The sequence below is a fragment of the Ovis canadensis genome, chromosome 1 (assembly GCF_042477335.2).
Source record: "Ovis canadensis isolate MfBH-ARS-UI-01 breed Bighorn chromosome 1, ARS-UI_OviCan_v2, whole genome shotgun sequence".
Classification (NCBI taxonomy): Eukaryota; Metazoa; Chordata; class Mammalia; order Artiodactyla; family Bovidae; genus Ovis; species Ovis canadensis.
The window spans coordinates 224155041-224177971 of NC_091245.1; the positions used below are offsets into that span (position 1 = coordinate 224155041).

At 38.4% G+C, this 22931-nt stretch overlaps 1 protein-coding gene across 1 annotated transcript; it reads left to right on the plus strand.

Annotated features, from left to right (window-relative positions):
• Positions 1-17617: 17617 nt before the first annotated feature.
• On the plus strand, positions 17618-20829 carry LOC138435544 (reticulophagy regulator 3-like). The gene is given in 3 exon segments (XM_069580361.1): positions 17618-17877; positions 17924-18705; positions 18708-20829. Coding segments are annotated over 3 exon segments (1395 nt in total). The 5' UTR covers positions 17618-17638; the 3' UTR covers positions 19082-20829.
• The last annotated feature ends 2102 nt before the right edge of the window (positions 20830-22931 follow it).

Here is a 22931-nt window from a genome sequence, read left to right on the forward strand (position 1 = left end):
CACAACAAACTCAGCACAAATCTCACCCTGTATGAAGCCTACACAAACCACTGGACCAAGCTTAGGAGGTTAGGAAGCCAAAAGGAAGAAAGAATTCAACTTTGAAGCCTCTGAAAAGGAGACCTTAAACACAATAAGTTAAAATAAATAAATAAATAATGAACTGAGAGAAATACCAAACAAATGAAGGAACAAACGAAAACACAAAAGTCCAAATAAATGAATAGGAAATAGGATACTTGCCGGAAAGAATTCAGAATAAAGATAGTAAAGATGATCAAAAACCTTGAAAACAGAATGGAAAAAATGCAAGAATCAGTTAAAAAAGACCTGGAATAATTAAAGAATAAACACACAGAGACAAACAACACAACTACTGACATTAAAAATATTCTAGAAGGAATCAGCAGCAGAATATCTGAAGCAGAACAAATCAGTGAGTTGGAAGTTAAAATGGCAGAAATAACCTGTGAAGAGCAAAATAAAATATAAAGAATGAAAAGAACTGAGGATAGTCTCAGAGACGTCTCCAATAGAGAAAATGGCAATAGGAACATACATATCAATAATTACTTCAAATGTAAATGAATCAAATGACCAATATTCAATTATAGATGTCCCAGGAGAGGAGAAAAAGAAAACACATGAGAAAATTTTTGAAGAGATTATAGTTGAAAATTTTCCCAACATGGAAAAGGAAATAGTCAGTTAAGTTCAGGAGGTGCAAAGAGTACCATACAGGATAAACCCTAGGAGAAACACACCAAGACACATATTAATCAAACTAACAGAGAATAAACACAAAGAAAGAGAAAGAATATTAAAAACAACAGGGAAAAGCAACAAGTACCATACAAGGGAAACCCCACCTGTTTAACAGATGATCTTTCAGCAGAAACTCTGCAGGCCAAAAGGAAATGGTAGGATATATTTATGGAGAAGGCAATGGCACCCCACTCCAGTACTCTTGCCTGGAAAATCCCATGAGTGCAGAAGCCTGGTAGGCTGCAGTCCATGGAGTCGCTAAGAGTCAGACACAACTGAGCAACTTCGCTTTCACTTTTCACTTTCATGCATTGGAGAAGGAAATGGCAACACATTCCCGTGTTCTTGCCTAGAGAATCCCAGGGATGGAGGAGGCTGGTGGGCTGCCGTCTATGGGGTTGCACAGAGTCAGACACGACTGAAGCGACTTAGCAGCAGCAGTGGCAGCAGACTATATTTAAAGTACTGAAAGGGAAAAATCTACAACCAAGATTACTGTACCCAGCAAGGATCTCATTCAAAATTACTGGAGAAATAAAAAGATTTTCAGATAAGTAAAAGTTAAGAGAAATCAGTACCACCAAACCAGCTTTACAACAAATGTTAAAGGAATTTATATAATCAAGAAACGCAACAGAAGAAAAAGATCTACAAATTCAACCCCAAACAATAGAGAAAATGGCAATAGGAACATACATATCAATAATTACTTCAGATGTAAATGAATTACATGCTCCAATGAAAAGACACAGGTTGGCTGCATGTTGACAAAAATAAACCCCATATACATGCTGTCTACAAAAAGCCCGCTTTAGACCTAAGACATACACAGACTGAAAATGAGGATGGAAAACTATATTCCATGCAAATGGCAAACAAAAGAAAACTGGAGTAGTAATCCTCATATCAGACAAAATAGACCTTAAAATAAAGAAGATTACAAAAGATAATGAAGGACACTATATAATGATCAAGGGATCAATCCAAAAGGAATACATAACAGTTGTAAATATCTATGTACCCAGCATACAAGCACCTCAGTACATAAGACAAACACTAACAGACATAAAAGGAGAAATGGACAGTAACACAATAATAGTAGGAGACTTTAACATCCCACTCATACCAATGGACAGATCATCAAAACAGAAAATTAATAAGGAAACACAAGTCTTAGATGATACATTAGGTGAGATGGATCTCATAGATATTTTTGGGACATTCCATCAAAATGCAAAAGACACACTTTCTTCTCAAGTGCACATGGAACATTCTCCAGGATAAACCACATCTAGGGTCAAAAATCAAATTGCAGTAAATTTAAGAAAATTGGAATCGTATCAAGCATCATTCCAACCACAGTGCTATGAGACTAGGTATCAATTACAAGAAAAAACTTTAAGAAACACAAACACATGGAGGTTAAACAACACATTTCTAAATAACCTGGAGGTTACTGAAGAAATCAAAAGGGAAGTCAAAACATCTCTAGAAACAAATGACAATGAAAACACAACTCAAAACCTATGGGATGCAGCAAAGGTGGTTCTAAGAGGGAAGTTTATAGCAACACAACCCTACCTCAAGAGACAAGAAAAACATTAAATATGCAACCTAAATTTACACCTAAAACAATTGGAAAAAGAAAAACAAAATAACTCCAAAATTAGTAGAAGGAAAGAAATCATAAGATCTATGCAGAAATAAATGAATAAGAAATGAAGTAAACAATAGTAAAGATTAACAAAACTAAAAGCTTGTTCTTTGAGAAGATAAACAAAATTGACAAAATTTAGCCAGACTTATCAGGAAAAAAAAGAGAAGAATCAAATCAACAAAATTAGAAATGGAAAAGGATAGATTACAACAGACAATGCAGAAATACAAAGGATTATAAGAGACTATTATAAACAACTATATGGCAATAAAATGGATAACCTGGAAGAAACGGACAAATTCTTAGAAAAATTCAATCTTCCAAGACTGAATCAGGAAGAAATAGAAATTAAGAACAACCCAATTATAAGCACTGAAATTGAAGTTGTGAAATCAAACATCTCCCCCCAAAGAAAGCCCAGGACCAGATGGCTTCACAGGATAATTCTATCAAACATTTAGAGAAGAGCTAATGCCTATCCTTCTAAAACTCTTTCAAAAAATTGCAGAGGAAGGAACACTTCCAAACTTATTCATATGAGGTCGTCATCACCCTGATATCAAAACCAGAAAAAGACAATACGCAAAAAAGAAAACTACCAGCCAATATCACTGATGAACACAGATCAAACTCCTCAACAAAACTTTAGCAAACAGAATTCAACTACACATCAAAAAGCTCATACACTATGATCAAGTTAAGTTTATTCCAGGGAAGAAACTATTCTTCAATATACTCAAATCAATCAATGTGATACATGATATTAACAAATTCAAAGATAGAAGTCACATGATAATCTCAATAGATGCAGAAAAAGCCTTTGACAAAACTCAGCACCCATTTATAATTAAATGGATGCATAGAAGGAACTTACCTCCACATAGTAAAGGCCATATATGATAAGCCTACAGCAAACATTCTCAATAGTGAGAAACTGAAAGCATCCCCCATAAGGTCAGGAACAAGTTAAGGGTGTCCACTTTCACCACTATTATTCAACATAGTTCCGGAAATCCTAGCTACAGCAATCAGAGAACAGAAAGAAATAAAAGGAATTCAGATTGGAAAAAAAAAAAAAAGAAGATATTTGTCACACAGATGACAAACAGTGTCATCTCACTATTTGCAGATGACATGATACTGTACATAGAAAACGCAATCAAACAGCCCAATCAAAAAGTGGGAAAAAAGCCCTAAATAGATATTTCTCCAAAGACATACAGATGGCTAACAAACACATGAAAAGATGCTCAACATCACTCATTATTAGAGAAATGCAAATCAAAGCTACAATGAGATTCCCCTCACACCAGTCAGAATGGCCATCATCAAAAAGTTTACAAACAATAAATGCTGGAGGTGTGGAGAAAAGGGAATGCTCTTGCACTGTTGGTGGGAATGTAAATTGAAACAGCCACTATGGAAGACAGTAGGTATGGAGATTCCTTAGAAAAAAAGAAAAAGATTAGGAATAAAACCACCATATGACCCAGCAATTCCACTCCTACACATATACCCTGAGGAAACCAAAAGTGTAAGACACATGTGTCCCATTGCTCATTGCAGCACTATTTACAGTAGCTAGACCATGGAAGAGCTATGAGTATTTTACAATCTCATAAAATAAAAATACTGTTATTTATCCAATAACACTCTTGGATGAGCATATAATACTTTTTGTCATTTTATTTCAAAGTTTAATAACTTTCTTTAGTAAATATATCAGTGATATGCAGAAGGTTTAATTCTTCAATTTCTCATCAGGTGGTATCTTTATCAGTTTTACAATGCCACTTCCCAGTTGTTCATATAGCTCCCTCTTGTATTTAGAATCTTCATTAGAATATCACCTCAAAGAAGCCTTTCCAATTGTCTATATCAAAAATTGTTCTTGTCACTCTAAATAGATCTTATTGTCTTTCATAGTAATTATTACTTACTAATATTATAGTGTATATATTCTCTTCTCTTTCCCCCTCTAGAATAAGAGTTCTCTGTGGGTAGGAACTTTGTCCATTTTAACACTCTACACCTAATCTCAAATGGTCGACAAAGCTATGTAAGCAGTACTCAATAAATCTATATTAAACAGATGAGAAAATGAAAAGAAAGTAACTTTTAGTTTAGTTTTACAATAGTGTTTAAGATAAAAAAATTAGGTACTGCATAACTGTAATATAGGAATATGTTGTGGTGAAGTGGGTGGTTTGGGATGGAATCAATTCATTTTAAGTTTTTTTCTTGATGTATATTTGATTTACAATTGTGTGTTCATTTTTGGTGTATAGTAAAGTGATTCAGTTATATGTGTGTGTGTGTGTGTATAATTTTCCATATTCTTTTCCATTATGGTTTATTCAGTTCAGTTCAGTTCAATTGCTCAGTTGTGTCCAACTCTTTGTGACCCCATGAATCGCAGCATGCCAGGTATTAAATATAGTTCCTGTGATATATAGTAGGACCTTGTTGTTTATCTGTTTTATATATAGTTGTTTACATTTTCTAGTCCTAAACTCCTAATTTATCCTCCGCACCCCCACCACTTCCCTCTGCTCTTTGGTAACCATGAGTTTGTTTTCTATGTCTGAGAGTCTGTTTCTGATTTAAATAAGTTCATTTGTACCATTTTTTTAGATTCCACATATAAGTGATATTTTCTGACAGTATAAATATGTAACAGACAATATATTTCATCCTGGTGATGTGTTTTCCAGGATAGGTCATTTCCTTGTGTACCCAGGAGCTTAACAAGGAAGAAAAGTCCCTGAACAAATCATTTCATGATGGTTGATCATTTCACATGAGAAGTATAGAGTAATACTAAACCAACAGCAATCATAACAAATCATTAAACTGAAGCCCAATTTGTATTCAAATGATGAATAAAATTTAACTAACCAAAAGCATGTGTAGACAAAATGAAAGAGCATATGTGTAAAGAAAGACTAAAGAGCAGTCCAACATGATTGATGAATAAGGCTAAGTCTTCTCCAATGAGATCAGAAGTATGAAAGCCACCATGTAATGTCTTGGTGCAGGCTACTATCCAAGGGGTCTCAAAGAGTTGGACACGACTGAGCGACTTCACTCACTTTATAGTAAATTTAATGTGTTGGTTCTTCTTTACTCCCTATGTAAAACTACATGTACACATCACTTTTGGGATATACTTTCCAGCTACTTGACAGGAGCCTAGGTTATTTGACTTGTGCAGATCAAAGGAATGTTTGTAGACCTGATGTCTATAGAGGTTTGCTATGTGTATATATGACTGGCATTGTTCCCTTGAACTTCTGCCATCTTAGTAAGAATAAAGGCCATGTGAAGCAGGTAACTGTAATTTGGCCTCTACAATGAGACACTTTTAGCCCAGTAGAGCCTGGGGTAGAGTCACTCTAGCTAAACTGCAACTATGTTAACAAGGAATAAGTACTTATTGTTTTTATACCACTGATTTGCAAGGTTTTTCTGTTCTTCTTCTTCTTTTTTTTTTTCCTACAGCATTATAGAAGAAAGTAACTAAGTAACATAACATGGTTAAAAAAAAAAAAAAAATCTACCCAGAGTAATTTAGAGCTTCTGTGGTGGTTCAGCAGTGAAAATTTGCTTGCAATGAAGGAGACACCAATTCAATACTCAGGTCAGAAATATCCCCTGGAGGAGGAAACTGAAACCCACTCTAGTATTCTTATCTGTGAAATCCCATGGACAGAGTCTGGTGGGCTACAGTTTATGGGATTACAAAGAGTCAGACATGATTTAAGAACTAAACAACAGTGGTAACTTAAAATAGGGATCAATGCCCTAATATTCCTAAACTCACTCTTTTCCCATTTAGGCTCCTTCAGTTCAGTTCAGTTGCTCAGTCGTGTCCGACTCTGCGACCCCATGAATCGCAGCCCGCCAGTCCTCCCTGTCCATCACCAACTCCCGGAGTTCACTCAGACTCACATCCATCGAGTCAGTGATACCATCCAGCCATGCCATCCTCCGTCGTCCCCTTCTCCTCCTGCCCCCAATCCCTCCCAGCATCAGAGTCTTTTCCAGTGAGTCAACTCTTCGCATGAGGTGGCCAAAGTACTGGAGTTTCAGCTTCAGCATCATTCCTTTCAAAGAAATCCCAGGGCGGATCTCCTTCAGAATGGACTGGTTGGATCTCCTTGCAGTCCAAGGGACTCTCAAGAATCTACTCCAACACCAGAGTTCAAAAGCATCAATTCTTCAGCGCTCAGCCTTCTTCACAGTCCAACTCTCACATCCGTACATGACCACTGGAAAAACCGTAGCCTTGACTAGACGGACCTTAGTCGGCAAAGTAACGTCCCTGCTTTTGAATATACTATCTAGGTTGATCATAACTTTTCTTCCAAGGAGTAAGCATCTTTTAATTTCATGGCTGCAGTCACCATCTGCAGTGATTTTGGAGCCCCCAAAAATAAAGTCTGACACTGTTTCCACTGTTTCCCCATCTATGTGCCATGAAGTGATGGGGCCAGATGCCATGATCTTCGTTTTCTGAATGTTGAGCTTTAAGCCAACTTTTTCACTCTCCTCTTTCACTTTCATCAAGAGGCTTATTACTTCCTCTTCACTTTCTGCCATAAGGGTGGTGTCATCTGCATATCTGAGGTTATTGATATTTCTCCTGGCGATCTTGATTCCAGCTTGTGTTTCTTCCAGTCCAGCGTTTCTCATGATGTATTCTGCATAGAAGTTAAATAAGCAAGGTGACAATAGACAGCCTTGACATACTCCTTTTCCTATTTGGAACCAGTCTGTTGTTCCATGTCCAGTTCTAACTGTTGCTTCCTGACCTGCATATAGATTTCTCAAGAGGCAGGTCAGGTGGTCTGCTATTCCCATCTCTCTCAGAATTTTCCAGTTTATTGTGATCCACACAGGTATAAATAATGTTTATGGATCTCTTTCTTGATTTTGTTAGCTATATATATGATTTATTAATTAAACAATAGGATAGTTGTACATTTCTCTTACATACATTTATTGCCCCGTTCCTTTAAACTCCTTTTAAATATTTCCATAACATATTTCAATTTCCATATTTTATTTTTCTAACTTCAGACACTCTCTTGACCCCCTCATTACCTATGATATATGATTATTATCACCCTTGATTTCTCTTCCCCCATTTGTTCCTCACTTCTGCTTTACAGTTATTTGTTGTTAAGTTGCTAACTTGTGTCTGACTCTTTGCAACCCCAATGGACTGTAGCTCACTATAGAATTTTCTAGGCAAGAACATTGGAGGGAATTGACATTTCCTTCACCAGGGAATCTGCCTGTCCCAGGGATTAAACTGTCATCTACTGCTTGGCAAGCAGATGCTTCACAGTGATACCCAAAAAGGTAAAATATAGTATGCTGTGAGAATGCATAAGCATAATTTGGGTGTTATTTATGTGGTTTTGTTAAAAGTAATGCTTAAGCTGTGACCAAAAGAAGATTAGTACATGTGAGTTAGAGAAAATTGGAATCTACAGAATGATGTAGAGTAGAGGAAGACAAAAAGAAGAAAGTAGATAGAAACTCCTAGAGAAAACAAGTTTTAGTTTCTCTGTCAAGAGTTTAAATAAATAAATGAAAAATTAGCAAAAATTTCCAAATTTTCTAGCAGTCTACGTGCACAGCTGAACCCATTTTTGATGTGTTGGAGACAACATAAGAGAGGTAAAAAACCATTTTTCATGACATGGCTTGCTATTAGAATGTAGGCACTTCTGCACTGTGCAGTGAGAATCAGATAGATCAGTTTGAAGTTTTTCAATAATTACAATTATTAGTGGATAGCAATTTTAAATATTTGATAACTATATTTAAACTCTGTTACAGTCCAGAATAATAAATTAATTTAAAATTCTGATAGTAAATAAAAAATATTTATTCTTGAATTTTCTGAAACCCTATTTCAATTACAATTTCTTTATTCTTGCAAAAACAGAGAATATTATTCAAAGAACTCTCAAAAAGTCTCAACAATGCCTGTAAGTTCAGGTAAATGTATTGTCTTAGGTAGATCATTTTCTTAATAAAGCTCTTAAAATTAAGCGCCTCTACAATTTCTTAAGGGAACTCCATAGTTTTCTTGACCTTTTAATAGACAAATTTTTTCTGAGAAGAGATCATCTTAGTCACTTCTTAAAAGTCAGAGGGAAATCTAGAGGCTATTTTTAAGAATTGGAAAAGGCCAAAGCACTTAAAATCTTGCAACAGTGTGTTTTATCATACTACAACAACTGCCTTAAAATGGCAGTTTTAGAATGAAGTCATTTTAAATTTGTCACACTATGTAGTAAGTAGCTTTTAAAATTTTTCAATAGTATATGCATTGAAAAAACTGTATATATCATTGGTATATGCATTGAAAAAAATGGCTGTAATAGTCAATAGAGAAGAATGGCTAGCTGATGAACCAAAAGATAAACAAATATAACTGGCCAATTTATGTGACATTCTTTGAGAAATGAGTTTTCATTGGTCAAATAATAGTACAAAACATTAAATGAAAGGTGTTAACAATGGAGATATGCACATAAATGTTATAAAAATATATTTGATAATAGTTTGTAAACCATTTTCAAATTAATTGTTTTGCAAAATTTATATATATATATATATATAATTTTGTTTCAAATCAGAGAAGTAATTTCCTATAAGGAAAGTATAGTCATTTGACAATGTTTGCCAGAAGGATAATTCTTCTCTAATTGTTAAGATGTGTCTGTTGTTGGCAGTACATATACTGATGGAGAAATGAAATAGCCAACCAACTATTCAACTAGCAGAGGGTTTAATATTCTGATCAAAGAAAATGATTCATTTAGAGGAGTAGAGACCTTACATGTAATCTTCATTTTGTGTATACTCTAAATGCAATTTATTGGAAGTGGTTAAATGATTTCATTCAAAGGGTATTTATGTGAGCATATATATTTACTTTCAGGACTCAACAAAGTTCCATTAGACAAAACTATGGTTTTTCCAGTGGTCATGTATGGATGTGAGTGTTGGACTATAAAGAAAGCTGAGCACTGAAGAACTGATGCTTTTGAATTGTGGTACTGGAGACTTGTGAGAGTCCCTTGGACAGCAAGGAGATCCAACCAGTCCATCTTAAAGGAAATCAGTCCTGAATATTCATTGGAAGAACTGATGCTGAAGCTGAAACTCCAATACTTTGGCCACCTGCTGCAAAGAACTGACTCATTTGAAAAGACCCTGATGCTGGGAAAGATTGAAGGTGGAAGGAGAAGGGGATGACAGAGGATGAGATGGTTGTAGAGCATCACTGACTCAATGGACATGAGTGTGAGCAAACTCAGGGAATTGGTGATGGACAGGGAGGCCTGGCATGTTGCAGTCCATGGGGTTGCAAATAGTAGGACATGACTTTGTGACTGAACTGAACTGAACTGAAGGTCTTCCGTGGGCTTCCCAGATGGCACTAAATAACCCACCTGCCAATACTGGAAGATCCCATGGAGGAGGGCATGGCCACCCACTCCAGTATTTTTGCCTGGAGAATCCCAAGGATAGAGTAGCCTGGTGGGCTACAGTCCAGAGGATTGCAAAGAGTCGGACATGACTGAAGCACTTTAGCATGGCACAGAGCTTCCCTACTGGCCTAGTCAGGTGAAGAATCTACCTCCAATACAGAAAACTGCTTGCAAAGCTGGAGATGTGGGTTCGACCCCTGGATCAGGAAGATCCTCTGGAGAAGGAAATGGCAACCTTCTCCAGTATTCTTGCCTGGGAGATCACATGGACAAAGGAGCCTGGCAGGCTACAGTCCATGGGGTCCCAAGAGTTAGACATGAATTAAGTCAGACACGACTGAAGCGACTTAGCAGCAGCAGCAGCAGCAACAAAACCACCATCACCATGTGGTCCATAAGTGCATGTTGTATAGGGTATTCCCTACTTTTCTTCACTTTAGGAAAAAGTATTTTCAGATGAAAAATAGATGATAGAAAGATCAATACAGATGAAAAAGATTTTATTGGAAAAGGAAAGACAGAACATTAATTCACATATTTAATATTGATTTTTTTGCCAATAAGTTTTAGAATATATTTTTTCTTCACTAACAATGAAACTGCTTAATACATTCACATTTAAAACATGGTTATTAAGTTAATCCAGTTGATGACTTAATCAACTCTATTACCCATCTGTAATACTGAATTTCCACTGATTCATTACATACATAAAAAGGACAACTGTCAAAAATATATTAATAAGTATTCACTTTTCCAAGATATTGAAAGTCATCAATTTTTTATGAATTTTTCTAATTTTCCATTAGTTTTTTTCTTTATTTTATAATACAGTTATGAGATACATCCATTATGTTCTTCAGTATAGCTAAATTGGCTTAAAGCTCAACATACAGAAAACTAAGATCATGGCGTCTGGTCCCATCACTTCATGGGAAATAAATGGGAAAACAGTGGAAACAGTGTTAGACTTTATTTTTGAGGGCTCCAAATACACTGCAGATGATGATTGCAGCCATGAAATTAAAAGACGCTTACTTCTTGGAAGGAAAGTTATGACCAACCTAGATAGCATATTAAAAAAGAGAGATATTACTTTGCCAACAAAAGTCCGTCTAGTCAAGGCTATGGTTTTTCCAGTGTCATGTATGGATGTGAAATTTGAACTGTGAATAAAGCTGAGTGCTGAAGGATTGATGCTTTTGAACTATGGTGTTGGAGAACTCTTGAGAGTCCCTTGGACTGCAAGGAGATCCAACCAGTCCATTCTAAAGGAGATCAGCCCTGGGTGTTCTTTGGAAGGACTGATGCTAAAGCTGAAACTCCGGTACTCTGGCCACCTCATGTGAAGAGTTGACTCATTGGAAAAGACTCTGATGCTGGGAGGGATTGGGGGCAGGAGGAGAAGGGGACGACAGAGGATGAGATAGCTGGATGGCATCACCGACTCGATGGACATGAGTTTGGGTGAACTCCAGGAGGGAGGCCTGGCGTGCTGCAATTCATGGGGTCTCAAAGAGTCGGACACAACTGAGCAACTGAAACGAACTGAACTAATAGCTAAATTGTCCAAAGTCCAATGATACCAAGATAAATTGAGAAATCAAATTGTATGTCAATAATTTGGTATGATTACATTATTGGCATATGATACAAAACTAATTTCCCAGGTGGTTATGGGAAAAATGCTCATCATGGGTTTAAGGTTAAGCCTTAGGAACAATATCAAAAGTGAAATATATCCTGCTCAGGATCAGTAATGAAAATGATTTGGAAATCATCTAAGAACAAAGAAAGAAGAGAACATACAATCTACATAATATGCCAGAATATTGGAGTATATGGAGAAATATAAGTGTCTTAGTTCAGACTGCTATAACAAAATATAGACTGGGCGATTTACATAAAAAGCATTCTCTCAGTTGTGGAGGTTGGGAAATCAAAGACTAAGGTGATGTCAGATTCAGTTTATGGTGAAAGTCTTGGTTTGCAGATAGATGCTTTACAGCTGTACCCTTTCATGGTGGGGTGCAAGTGGTTAGAACAAGAGAAAGACAGAGATATCTCTTATCTCTTTTTCATTTTATAAGGATATTAATCCCATCAAGATTTCACCTTCATGCCAATGTAAAGCTGAATAGCTGCCAAGGTGAACAGGAATTTTCATAAGCATTGATGGATAATGTTCACTTTTAAAGTTTTCTTTCTACAATATATATCCCCTCTGCTCACACAACCATAGAGTAAATTCTGGTCTGTACACATAACTTGTAAGTTGCCCACTAGCACTATCACCCAGTCTAAATTAAAAAAATTAAAAATAAAAGACAACATTTGAATTGATATGGGACACAAAGAGTAGCAGGATGAGATAAACTCTAAGCCAAAGTAACATCTCATTGAGACCAGGAATTAAAATCCTGGGCGTTCAGGTAAAATTAATAATGAGTTTTCTTGAAATATCTGGAAATTGTGCATTGACTTGAAAATTCCAGAAATTGTGGAGATTCCTAAATTTCACTGGGCTTAAATGTGAAAGACGTGTATGTGTATGTGTGCACACTCAGTCCTGTCAGACTGTTTGCGACCATGTGGACTGTAGCCCACCAGGCTCCTTTGTTCACGGAAACTTTCCAGACAAGAATAATGAAGTACATTGTCATTTCCTACTCCAAGGGGTCTTCTTGACTCAGGGATTGAATCTGTATCTCTTTTATCTCCTGACTTGGCAGATGGGTTCTTTACCACTGGTGCCACCTGGGAACCCCTAAAAAGACTTAAATTTAGCTAATATCTGTCTCAAAGCATTGGAAAAGATCCTGATGCTGAAAAGATTTAAGTCAGGAGGAGAAAATGACAACAGAGGATGAGACAGTTGGAAGGCATCACCAACCTGATGGACATGAGTTTAAGCAAGCCTCATGAATTGGTGATTGACAGGGATGCCTGGAGTACTCCAGTCTAGGGAGTTGCAGAGTTGGACATGACTGAGCAACTGAACTGAACCGAATATTTGTCTCAAAGTATAAAGGTAGCATAGGTCTCACAATATTTAGTTTATATTGACATCTCAAGGTTGCATTTTATAAGTAAACTATCTTACAGTAAGTTATGAATTAGCTTATATTTACTTGCTTTTAAAAATTATTATTATTATTTTAAAAGATATTCCATGCAAATAGAGACCAAAAGAAAGCAGGAGTGGCAATACTCATATCTGATAAAATAGACTTTAAAACAAAGGCTGTGAAAAGAGATAAATAAGGCCACTACATAATGATCAAAGGATCAATTCAAGAAGAAGATAAAACAATTATAAATATATACGCACCCAATATAGGAGCACCGCAATATGTAAGACAAATGCTAACGAGTATGAAAGGGGAAATTAACAATAACACAATAATAGCAGGAAACTTTAATACCCCACTCACACCTATGGACAGATCAACTAAACAGAAAATTAACAAAGAAATGCAAACTTTAAATGATACATTAGATCAGTTAGACCTAATTGATATCTATAGGACATTTCACCTCAAAACAATGAATTTCACCTTTTTCTCAAGTGCTCACGGAACCTTCTCCAGGATAGATCACATCCTGAGCCATAAATCCAAACTTGATAAATTCAAAAAAATTGAAATCACTCCAACCATCTTTTCTGACCATAATGCATTAAGATTAGATCTCAATTACAGAAGAAAAACTATTAAAAATTCCAACATATGGAGGTTGAACAACACACTTCTGAATAACCAACAAATCACAGAAGAAATCAAAAAAGAAAGCAAAATATGCATAGAAACTAATGAAAATGAAAACACAACAACCCAAAACCTGTGGGACACTATAAAAGCAGTGCTAAGAGGAAAGTTCATAGCAATACAGGCATACCTCAAGAAACAAGAAAAAAGTCGAATAAATAACCTAACTCTACAACTAAAGCAACTAGAAAAGGAAGAAATGGAGAACCCCAGGGTGAGTAGAAGGAAAGAAATCTTAAAAATTAGGGCAGAAATAAATGCAAAAGAAACAAAAGAGACCATAGCAAAAATCAACAAAGCCAAAAGCTGGTTCTTTGAAAGGATAAATAAAATTGACAAACCATTAGCCAGACACATCAAGAAGCAAAGAGAGAAAAATCAAATCAATAAAATTAGAAATGAAAATGGAGAGATCACAACAGACAACACAGAAATACAAAGGATCATAAGAGACTACTATCAGCAATTATATGCCAATAAAATGGACAACTTGGAAGAAATGGACAAATTCTTAGAAAAGTACAATTTTCCAAAACTGAACCAGGAAGAAATAGAAAATCTTAACAGACCCATCACAAGCATGGAAATTGAAACTGTAATCAGAAATTTTCCAGCAAACAAAAGCCCAGGTCCAGATGGCTTCACAGCTGAATTCTACCAAAAATTTCGAGAATAGCTAACACCTATCCTACTCAAACTCTTCCAGAAAATTGCAGAGGAAGGTAAACTTCCAAACTCATTCTATGAGGCCACCATCTCCATAATACCAAAACCTGACAAAGATGCCACAAAAAAAGAAAACTACAGGCCAATATCACTGATGAACATAGATGCAAAAATCCTCAACAAAATTCTAGCAATCAGAATCCAACAACACATTAAAAAGATCATACACCATGACCAAATAGGCTTTATCCCAGGGATGCAAGGATTCTTCAATATCCGCAAATCAATCAATGTAATTCACCACATTAACAAATTGAAAAATAAAAGCCATATGATTATATCAATAGACGCAGAGAAGGCCTTTGACAAAATTCAACATCCATTTATGATAAAAACTCTCCAGAAAGCAGGAATAGAAGGAACATACCTCAACATAATAAAAGCTATCTATGACAAACCCACAGCAAACATTATCCTCAATGGTGAAAAATTGAAAGCATTTCCCCTAAAGTCAGGAACAAGACAAGGGTGCCCAGTTTCACCGCTACTATTCAACATAGTTCTGGAAGTTTTGGCCACAGCAATCAGAGCAGAAAAAGAAATAAAAGGAATCCAAATTGGAAAAGAAGAAGTAAAACTCTCACTGTTTGCAGATGACATGATCCTCTACATAGAAAACCCTAAAGACTCCACCAGAAAATTACTAGAGCTAATCAATGAACATAGTAAAGTTGCAGGATAGAAAATCAACACACAGAAATCCCGTGCATTCCTATACACTAATAATGAGAAAGTAGAAAAAGAAATTAAGGAAACAATTCCATTCACCATTGCAACGAAAAGAATGAAATACTTAGGAATATATCTACCTAAAGAAACTAAAGACCTATATATAGAAAACTATAAAACACTGATGACTGATGAAAGAAATCAAAGAGGACACTAAATAGATGGAGAAATATACCATGTTCATGGATTGGAAGAATCAATATAGTGAAAATGAGTATACTACCCAAAGCAATTTACAAATTCAATGCAATCCCTATCAAGCTTCCAGCCATATTTTTTACAGAACTAGAACAAATAATTTCAAGATTTGTATGGAAATACAAAAAACCTCAAATAGCCAAAGCAATCTTGAGAAAGAAGAATGGAACTGGAGGAATCAGCTTGCCTGACTTCAGGCTCTACTACAAAGCCACAGTCATCAAGACAGTATGGTACTGGCACAAAGACAGACATATAGATCAATGGAACAAAATAGAAAGCCCAGAGATAAATCCACACACATATGGACACCTTATCTTTGACAAAGGAGGCAAGAATATACAATAGAGTAAAGACAATCTCTTTAACAAGTGGTGCTGGGAAAACTGGTCAACCACTTGTAAAAGAATGAAACTAGATCACTTTCTAACACCGCACACGAAAATAAACTCAAAATGGATTAAAGATCTAAATGAAAGACCAGAAACTATAAAACTCCTAGAGGAGAACATAGGCAAAACACTCTCAGACATAAATCACAGCAGGATCCTCTATGATCCACCTCCCAGAATACTGGAAATAAAAGCAAAAATAAACAAATGGGATCTAATTAAAATTAAAAGCTTCTGCACAACAAAGGAAAATATAAGCAAGGTGAAAAGACAGCCTTCTGAATGGGAGAAAATAATAGCAAATGAAGCAACTGACAAACAACTAATCTCAAAAATATACAAGCAAATTATGCAACTCAATTCCAGAAAAATAAATGACCCAATCAAAAAATGGGCCAAAGAACTAAATAGACATTTCTCCAAAGAAAACATACGGATGGCTAACAAACACATGAAAAGATGCTCAACATCACTCATTATTAGAGAAATGCAAATCAAAATCACAATGAGGTACCATTTCACACCAGTCAGAATGGCTGCAATCCAAAAGTCTGCAAGCAATAAATGCTGGAGAGGGTGTGGAGAAAAGGGAACCCTCCTACACTGTTGGTGGGAAACCAAACTAGTACAACCGCTGTGGAAAACAGTGTGGAGATTCCTTTAAAAATTGCAAATAGAACTGCCTTATGACCCAGCAATCCCACTTCTGGGCATACACACCAAGGAAACCAGAATTGAAAGAGACACATGTACCCCAATGTTCATCGCAGCACTGTTTATAATAGCCAGGACATGGAAACAACCTAGATGTCCATCAGCAGATGAATGGATAAGAAAGCAGTGGTACATATACACAATGGAGTATTACTCAGCCATTAAAAAGAATACATTTGAATCAGTTCTGATGAGATGGATGAAACTGGAGCTGATTTTACAGAGTGAAGTAAGCCAGAAAAAAAACACCAATACAGTATACTAACACATATATATGGAATTTAGAAAGATGGCAATGACGACCCTGTATGCAAGACAGCAAAAAAGACACAGATGTGTATAGCAGACTTCTACATTCAGAGGGAGAGGGAGAGGGTGGGACGATTTTGGAGAATGGCATTGAAACATGTATACTATCATGTAAGAATCAAATCACCAGTCTATGTCCAATGCAGGATACAGCATGCTTGGGGCTGGTGCACGGGGATGACCCAGAGGGATGTTGTGGGGAGGGAGGTGTGAGGGGGGTTCATGTTTTGGATCGCATGTACACCCGTGGTGGATTCATGTCAATGTAAAAAAAAAATAAATAAATAAATAAAAATTAAAAAAAATTTAAAAAAATAAAAATCATCTTAAAACTTTAAAGATATGAACATTTTATTACTTATTTTGGGCAAAAGTATGCTTTGGGAACTTTTTTTTTTTATTAATTGTTCTAACATAGTGAAAGCTTAATCATCTGTAGCCTAAATCTTATTTGCTTAAATCTTTAGGAATATTTTAGATGGAATATTTTAAATATTGCCTCAGTATTTTGAGGCAAACTGTGTGACAGAGATAAGAAATATTTGTGAACATTTGGATGCAAAAGATTAATTAAAATTTGCAGGCAAGTAGGGAGATGGTACTTATATAAATCTGAATAGCTATTTTGATATATCCTCAAAGACTCATATAGTCTTCATGAAGTCATTATAGTCTCAGTTTTAATCCCAGACTTGTAGTTTCATAAATTCTTTCTTGTTAAAGTCTCTGAGAGTCTTGGAGAATACTGATTCATATTAACAAAACCTACAAAAGACTGAAAATATACAGACCATATAATATATTGCATACTGTGGCTAAATTATAAATATAGGACCTAAGCCCGGATGTTGTGGCTGCCGGGGGGAGATGGCGGAGGCAGAGGGGGTGGCCGTGGCCCCAGGCCCAGCCTCCGGTCAGACTTTCAAGGGTCGCCGCCCTATGTCAGGCTCCTGGGAGCGAGACCAGCAGGTTGAGGCGGCGCAGCGGGCCCTGGTGGAGGTGCTGGGGCCTTATGAGCCTCTGCTGAGCCGAGTGCAGGCAGCCCTGGTGTGGGAGCGGCCAGCCAGGAGCGCCCTGTGGTGCCTGGGGCTGAACGCGGCTTTCTGGTATTAGAAGACTGAATAGGAGTACAAACAAATCATCAGAATTCAGGTTCTTTGCCTTGACATCCCTTTGTCTTGTGTTTTTACTTGCATTCAGCTCAATGATTATTGTGTGTATAGATCAATGGAAGAACAAAATCTGGCCTGAAATAAAAGTGCCAAGACCCGACGCGTTAGACGAGAGCTGGGGTTTTGTGCACCCTCGGTTGCTCAGCGTGCCCGAGCTCTGCCACCACGTAGCTGAAGTCTGGGTTAGTGGGACCATTTTCATAAGGAATCTTTTGCTTTTCAAAAAGCAAAACCCAGGCAAGTTCTGCTTGCTGAGCTGTGGGATACTGACCTTTTTGGCTGTCTTGGGCCGCTACATCCCTGGGCTCCTGCTCTCCTACTTAATTCTTGTCACTGTCATGATGTGGCCCCTCGCTGTGTACCACCGGCTGTGGGACCGAGTGTATGTGCGGCTGAAGCCCGCACTGCAGCGGCTGGACTTCAGCGTTCGTGGCTACATGATGTCCAAGCAGAGAGAGAGACAATTGCGTCGCAGAGCTCTCCACCCAGAGCGTGCTGCAGACAACCACAGTGACAGCGAGGAGGAGCTTGCAGCCTTCTGTCCTCAGCTGGATGATTCCACTGTTGCCAGGGAACTGGCCATCACAGACTCCGAGCACTCGGATGCTGAGGTCTCCTGTACAGACAACGGTACATTCAACCTTTCACGGGGCCAAACACCTCTAACAGAAGGCTCTGAAGACCTAGATGGTCACAGTGATCCAGAGGAATCCTTCGCCAGAGACCTTCCAGACTTCCCTTCCATTAACGTGGATCCTGCTGGCCTGATGATGAGGACGATACCAGCATTGGGATGCCCAGCTTGATGTACCGGGTCCCACCCGGGGCCGAGGAGTCTCAGGGCCCTCCTGCCAGCCGGGAAGAGGCCGCACTGCCAGAGCTTTTGCTTGGTGCCCTGCCTGCAGGATCCAACCTTACCAGCAACCTTGCTAGCCTGGTTTCACAGGGCATGATCCAGCTGGCCCTGTCAGGGGCCTCCCAGCCAGGCCCTTCTGGCCTACCTCCCCGGAGAGCCACCAGAGGTGTCCTCAGGGCACCCAGTTCAGACCTGGACACTGACGCTGAGGGGGATGACTTTGAACTTCTGGACCAGTCAGAGCTGAATCAGCTGGACCCTGCCAGTTCTAGGAGCCACTGAGGAGAGACTTCCTTTGGGGGGGTCACTGTGGTTTAAGTTTTTTTTCTCCCCATTCCACTTAAGGTGAAGGGGCAAGGGAAGAACCCAGGTCCCACTCTCTGAATTATATATGTATGCACTGTGGCCTGGCTGATGCTCAGAGGCCTACTCAGAGAAGATACTCACTCCCTTGCTATCAGCTAGATGCTGATATCTGAGCTCAAGTCACCGAAGTGAGAGTGTGCTCCCCTGAGGGACACTTCTCTCCATCAGGATGGTGGTACTTTTGGGGAACAAAGTAGTCAAGGGTATTGGTTCCCTTTCGAGGGGATGCTGCTGTATGCTTCTAGGTCTGGGTGCTCAGAGGCCCTCAGTGAATAGATCCCTTTCCTTCCTCCCTCCATTTATCATCTCCCTAGAGCTCCAAGTCAGGCAGCTGGAAGAGTTTTACTGTCCTCTTTTGCTAAGCCATGGTTGATTTGCTTTTTTCTAAGCAAACTTGTCCTTTGGTTCTGCAGAGCAGGCCTGCTCCCCTTGCCTCAGCCCATCCTCATTTCTTGAGGCCTACCCCCTAGTGCTCCAGAATCTTGCTTGTGAAGTTTTAGAATGTGAACATGAGGTGTGGGTGGGCCTCTTCCACATTACTTTGGGCTGTGGGGTCAGTGGGTTGGGAGGGTGAACACCTCTGTAGCTCCCAGACTCACTCACTGTTTTGGAGCTGCTTGATTATTTTTGGTGCTGCTAACCCCTGGCTCCATTTGCCCATCAGCCTGAGCAACGAGCATAGCAATACCATACCATTCCATACCTATTTCCATGTTCCTGTTCCTTCCCCTGCTCCTCCTCTGGAGAAGCAATAATCCCACACAGGCCATGTCAGAGTAGCACTTTACAGACGGCTCAGTGGCATTCATCCCAGGAGCCACCAGCTCTTCTTGCACCAGCTCTTCTTACCCTCTGTTCAGCTCCTTTAATAATTTTGTTTTCAACTGCCCAGTTTGGCAGGGCCTCTTTTAAGATGAGCCCAGTTAGCAAGGATGTGTCTGTAATCAGCAGAAACCCCTGTATGGGGTATCTGTTCTACTCCCCCTAGTAAAAATCATGTGAGACAAAAACAAAATGATCATTAGTTCTAAACCCATGCCTCCCCAATCAGAGCTCAAGCCGAATTCTCCTAATCATCTTTCCCTCCACATAAATTAACCCTTTGCTGATCCTCAGGGACCACTCCCTCCAACACCCTGCACCTGGGTGATGGATGTTGGACAGAGCCCGTTTTCACGTGCTGCAAGTGGGAGTGCACTAACGTGTTTGCTCTTGGTTGGTGGACAAGGTAGAGGCCAGGGAGTGAAAATAGTCAACGGTGAGAGGAGAGGAGCTTGGTGTCTGAGTCAGCCACTTCCCTTTGTGTGAAGTTTAGAGTAACAGCCTCTCCCTCACTTTAGGGTTCTCAGACTTTAGGACACCTCTCTTCTCAGAGCCCAGATGTCTTACAGGTGAGCTCTGATGTGGAAGAAAACAGGAGGTGTGGGAAAGGAGTGGGATTTTGTGCGTTTGCATGAGTGTGTGTAGCTTCAAGCCTTGGGAGTTGGTAGGAGGGAGAAAAGGAAGGAGAGCAAAATCTTTGGAAGGTGTGTTTTGTACCTGCGGATCCTGCTCTGAATCTCCTTAGTCCTCCACTGTGAATCCGGATGGGGATGTGGGTGGGAGGGGTGCTGGGGAATAAATCTTGTATGAGAACAAAAAAAAAAAAATAAAAAAAAAATAAATATAGGACCTAAGACATTTGTTCTTTGACTATGCTCATGTATGATGTTTTCTGAGCAGATTACCTTACAGAAAAGAAAGTTATCAAAAGAAATCCCTTGATGAGAAAGAACTAAGAGAAAAAAAATTGTATTACTTGATTTAATTTGTATGGCATTGATCTCTGACAATAGGATATATCCATCTCTAAAACAGAAGTGAAAGTAATTTTTAAATCTTTCTGATAGATCTATTTTTCAGAATTGATCAGAAATTTTTTTTAATGAGATTACTCTTCTGCTTTGTTTCTTGGAAACAGAATGAAATTTTGAATATGTTTGCAGAAAAGGGAAAAAATGAGGGGACAGGTTTTTGTACCAGCTCTCAGTTTGTATCCATGAGTGGAGAGAGCTGCATCAGATGGATCCATTTCAATAAAGCATATATTTAACAGAACACTTTACTGTCAACACAAGAGTAGACCAGCAGTGAAAATGTATGGAATAGCTCTGTTATGCTTGTGCTTAGTTGCTCAGTCATGTCCGACTCTTTGCCATCCTTTGGACAGTAGCCTGTCAGTATCCTTTGTCCATGGGATTTTTCAGGCAAGAATACTGGGGTAGTTAGCCAGTTCCTCTTCCAGGGGATCTTCCTGACCCAGAGATTGAACCCACGTCTCCTTTAGCTCCGGCATTGCAGGTGGATTCTTTACCAACTGAGCCATCACTCATGGCAGCATGGAATATATGCATACGTTTTCCAAAACTCCAGGGAATGAAAGATAGTACAACTGAGATCAACACCATGAAGGAGAGTCTCTGTGGCAGAAGTACCAGACTGCAGAGGCTTTATGTAGGACTAGGCACCCCATAGATTTATGGGGAATACGACTGAAAGGCAAAGATGTCTTTGCCTTTTCACACTTATTTTAGTAGCAGATGCAAACAAACAATACAGGAACCTGAAAAAGACATTAATGTGGAAAGCAAAGGGGAACAGAAAAATAGCTGATCCTTTTTGTGTGGATCCCAGGTGTTCCTCCTCTTTCCAATGCAATTTCATGCTTACCCTGAGTAAGCCAAATGTCCTTTTGGGAAGCAAAAGAATATCTCGGAAAAAAAATAGATTTTTACCTAGGAGAATACTTAAAATAGATTATTTGAATTAGAAAAGATTGACACAGTACTGTATTTGTGTAAGACACAATCTAATTTTAGAGATGTTAATTTGTAAAAAGCAAAAGAAGTACTTTAATATTAAGGAAAAGACTATTAATAAATATACCAAAATTACCTGTCATCCTCTACTCTACTGGACTAAATTAAATTTAAATGGTCCCTCTTACCACTTTGAATATTGATCTGTAGGCATAATTTGGCTTAAAGCTCAACATTCATAAAAACCAGAAGTTTTTTTTCAGCATTCTAAACAATTAACCTGAATTAAGAGGTATTATTATAGTTTTATAGTGTTTCTCCTTTTCTATATTTTCTGAAATGCACTATTTCCCTTATCTCATGTGTATCTGAAGTCAATCCTAAAAGAAATCTGTCCTGAATATTCATTGGAAGGACTGATGCTGAAGCTGAAACTCCAATACTTTGGCCACTTGATGCGAAGAACTGACTCATTGGTAAAGACCCTGATGCTGGGAAAGAGAGAAGGCAGGAGGAGAAGGGAAGGACAGAGGATGAGATAGTTGGATGGCATCACTGACTTGATGGACATGAGTTTGAGCAAGCTCCTGGAGTTGGTGATGGACAGGGAAGCTTGGTGTACTGCAGTCCATGGGGTCACAAAGAGTCGGAGATGACTGAGCAACTGAACTGAACTGATCTCAAGTCACAGACTACAGGGAAGTTCTGATATCCAATTTGCTTTAACTACATAAGAAAGTAGCTCTGTCGACACTACTGAGAGTTGGGATATATCCATTAAGTGTGCTTTCCTGTTTATTCAGCTGGGCTGAATGAATCCCAAGCTGGAGTCAAGATTGCCAGGGGAAATAACAATAACCTCAGATATGCAGATGACACCACCCTTATGGCAGAAAGTGAAGAAGAACTAAAAAGCTTCTTGATGAAAGTGAAAGAGGAGAGTGAAAAAGCTGGTTTAAAGCTCAAGA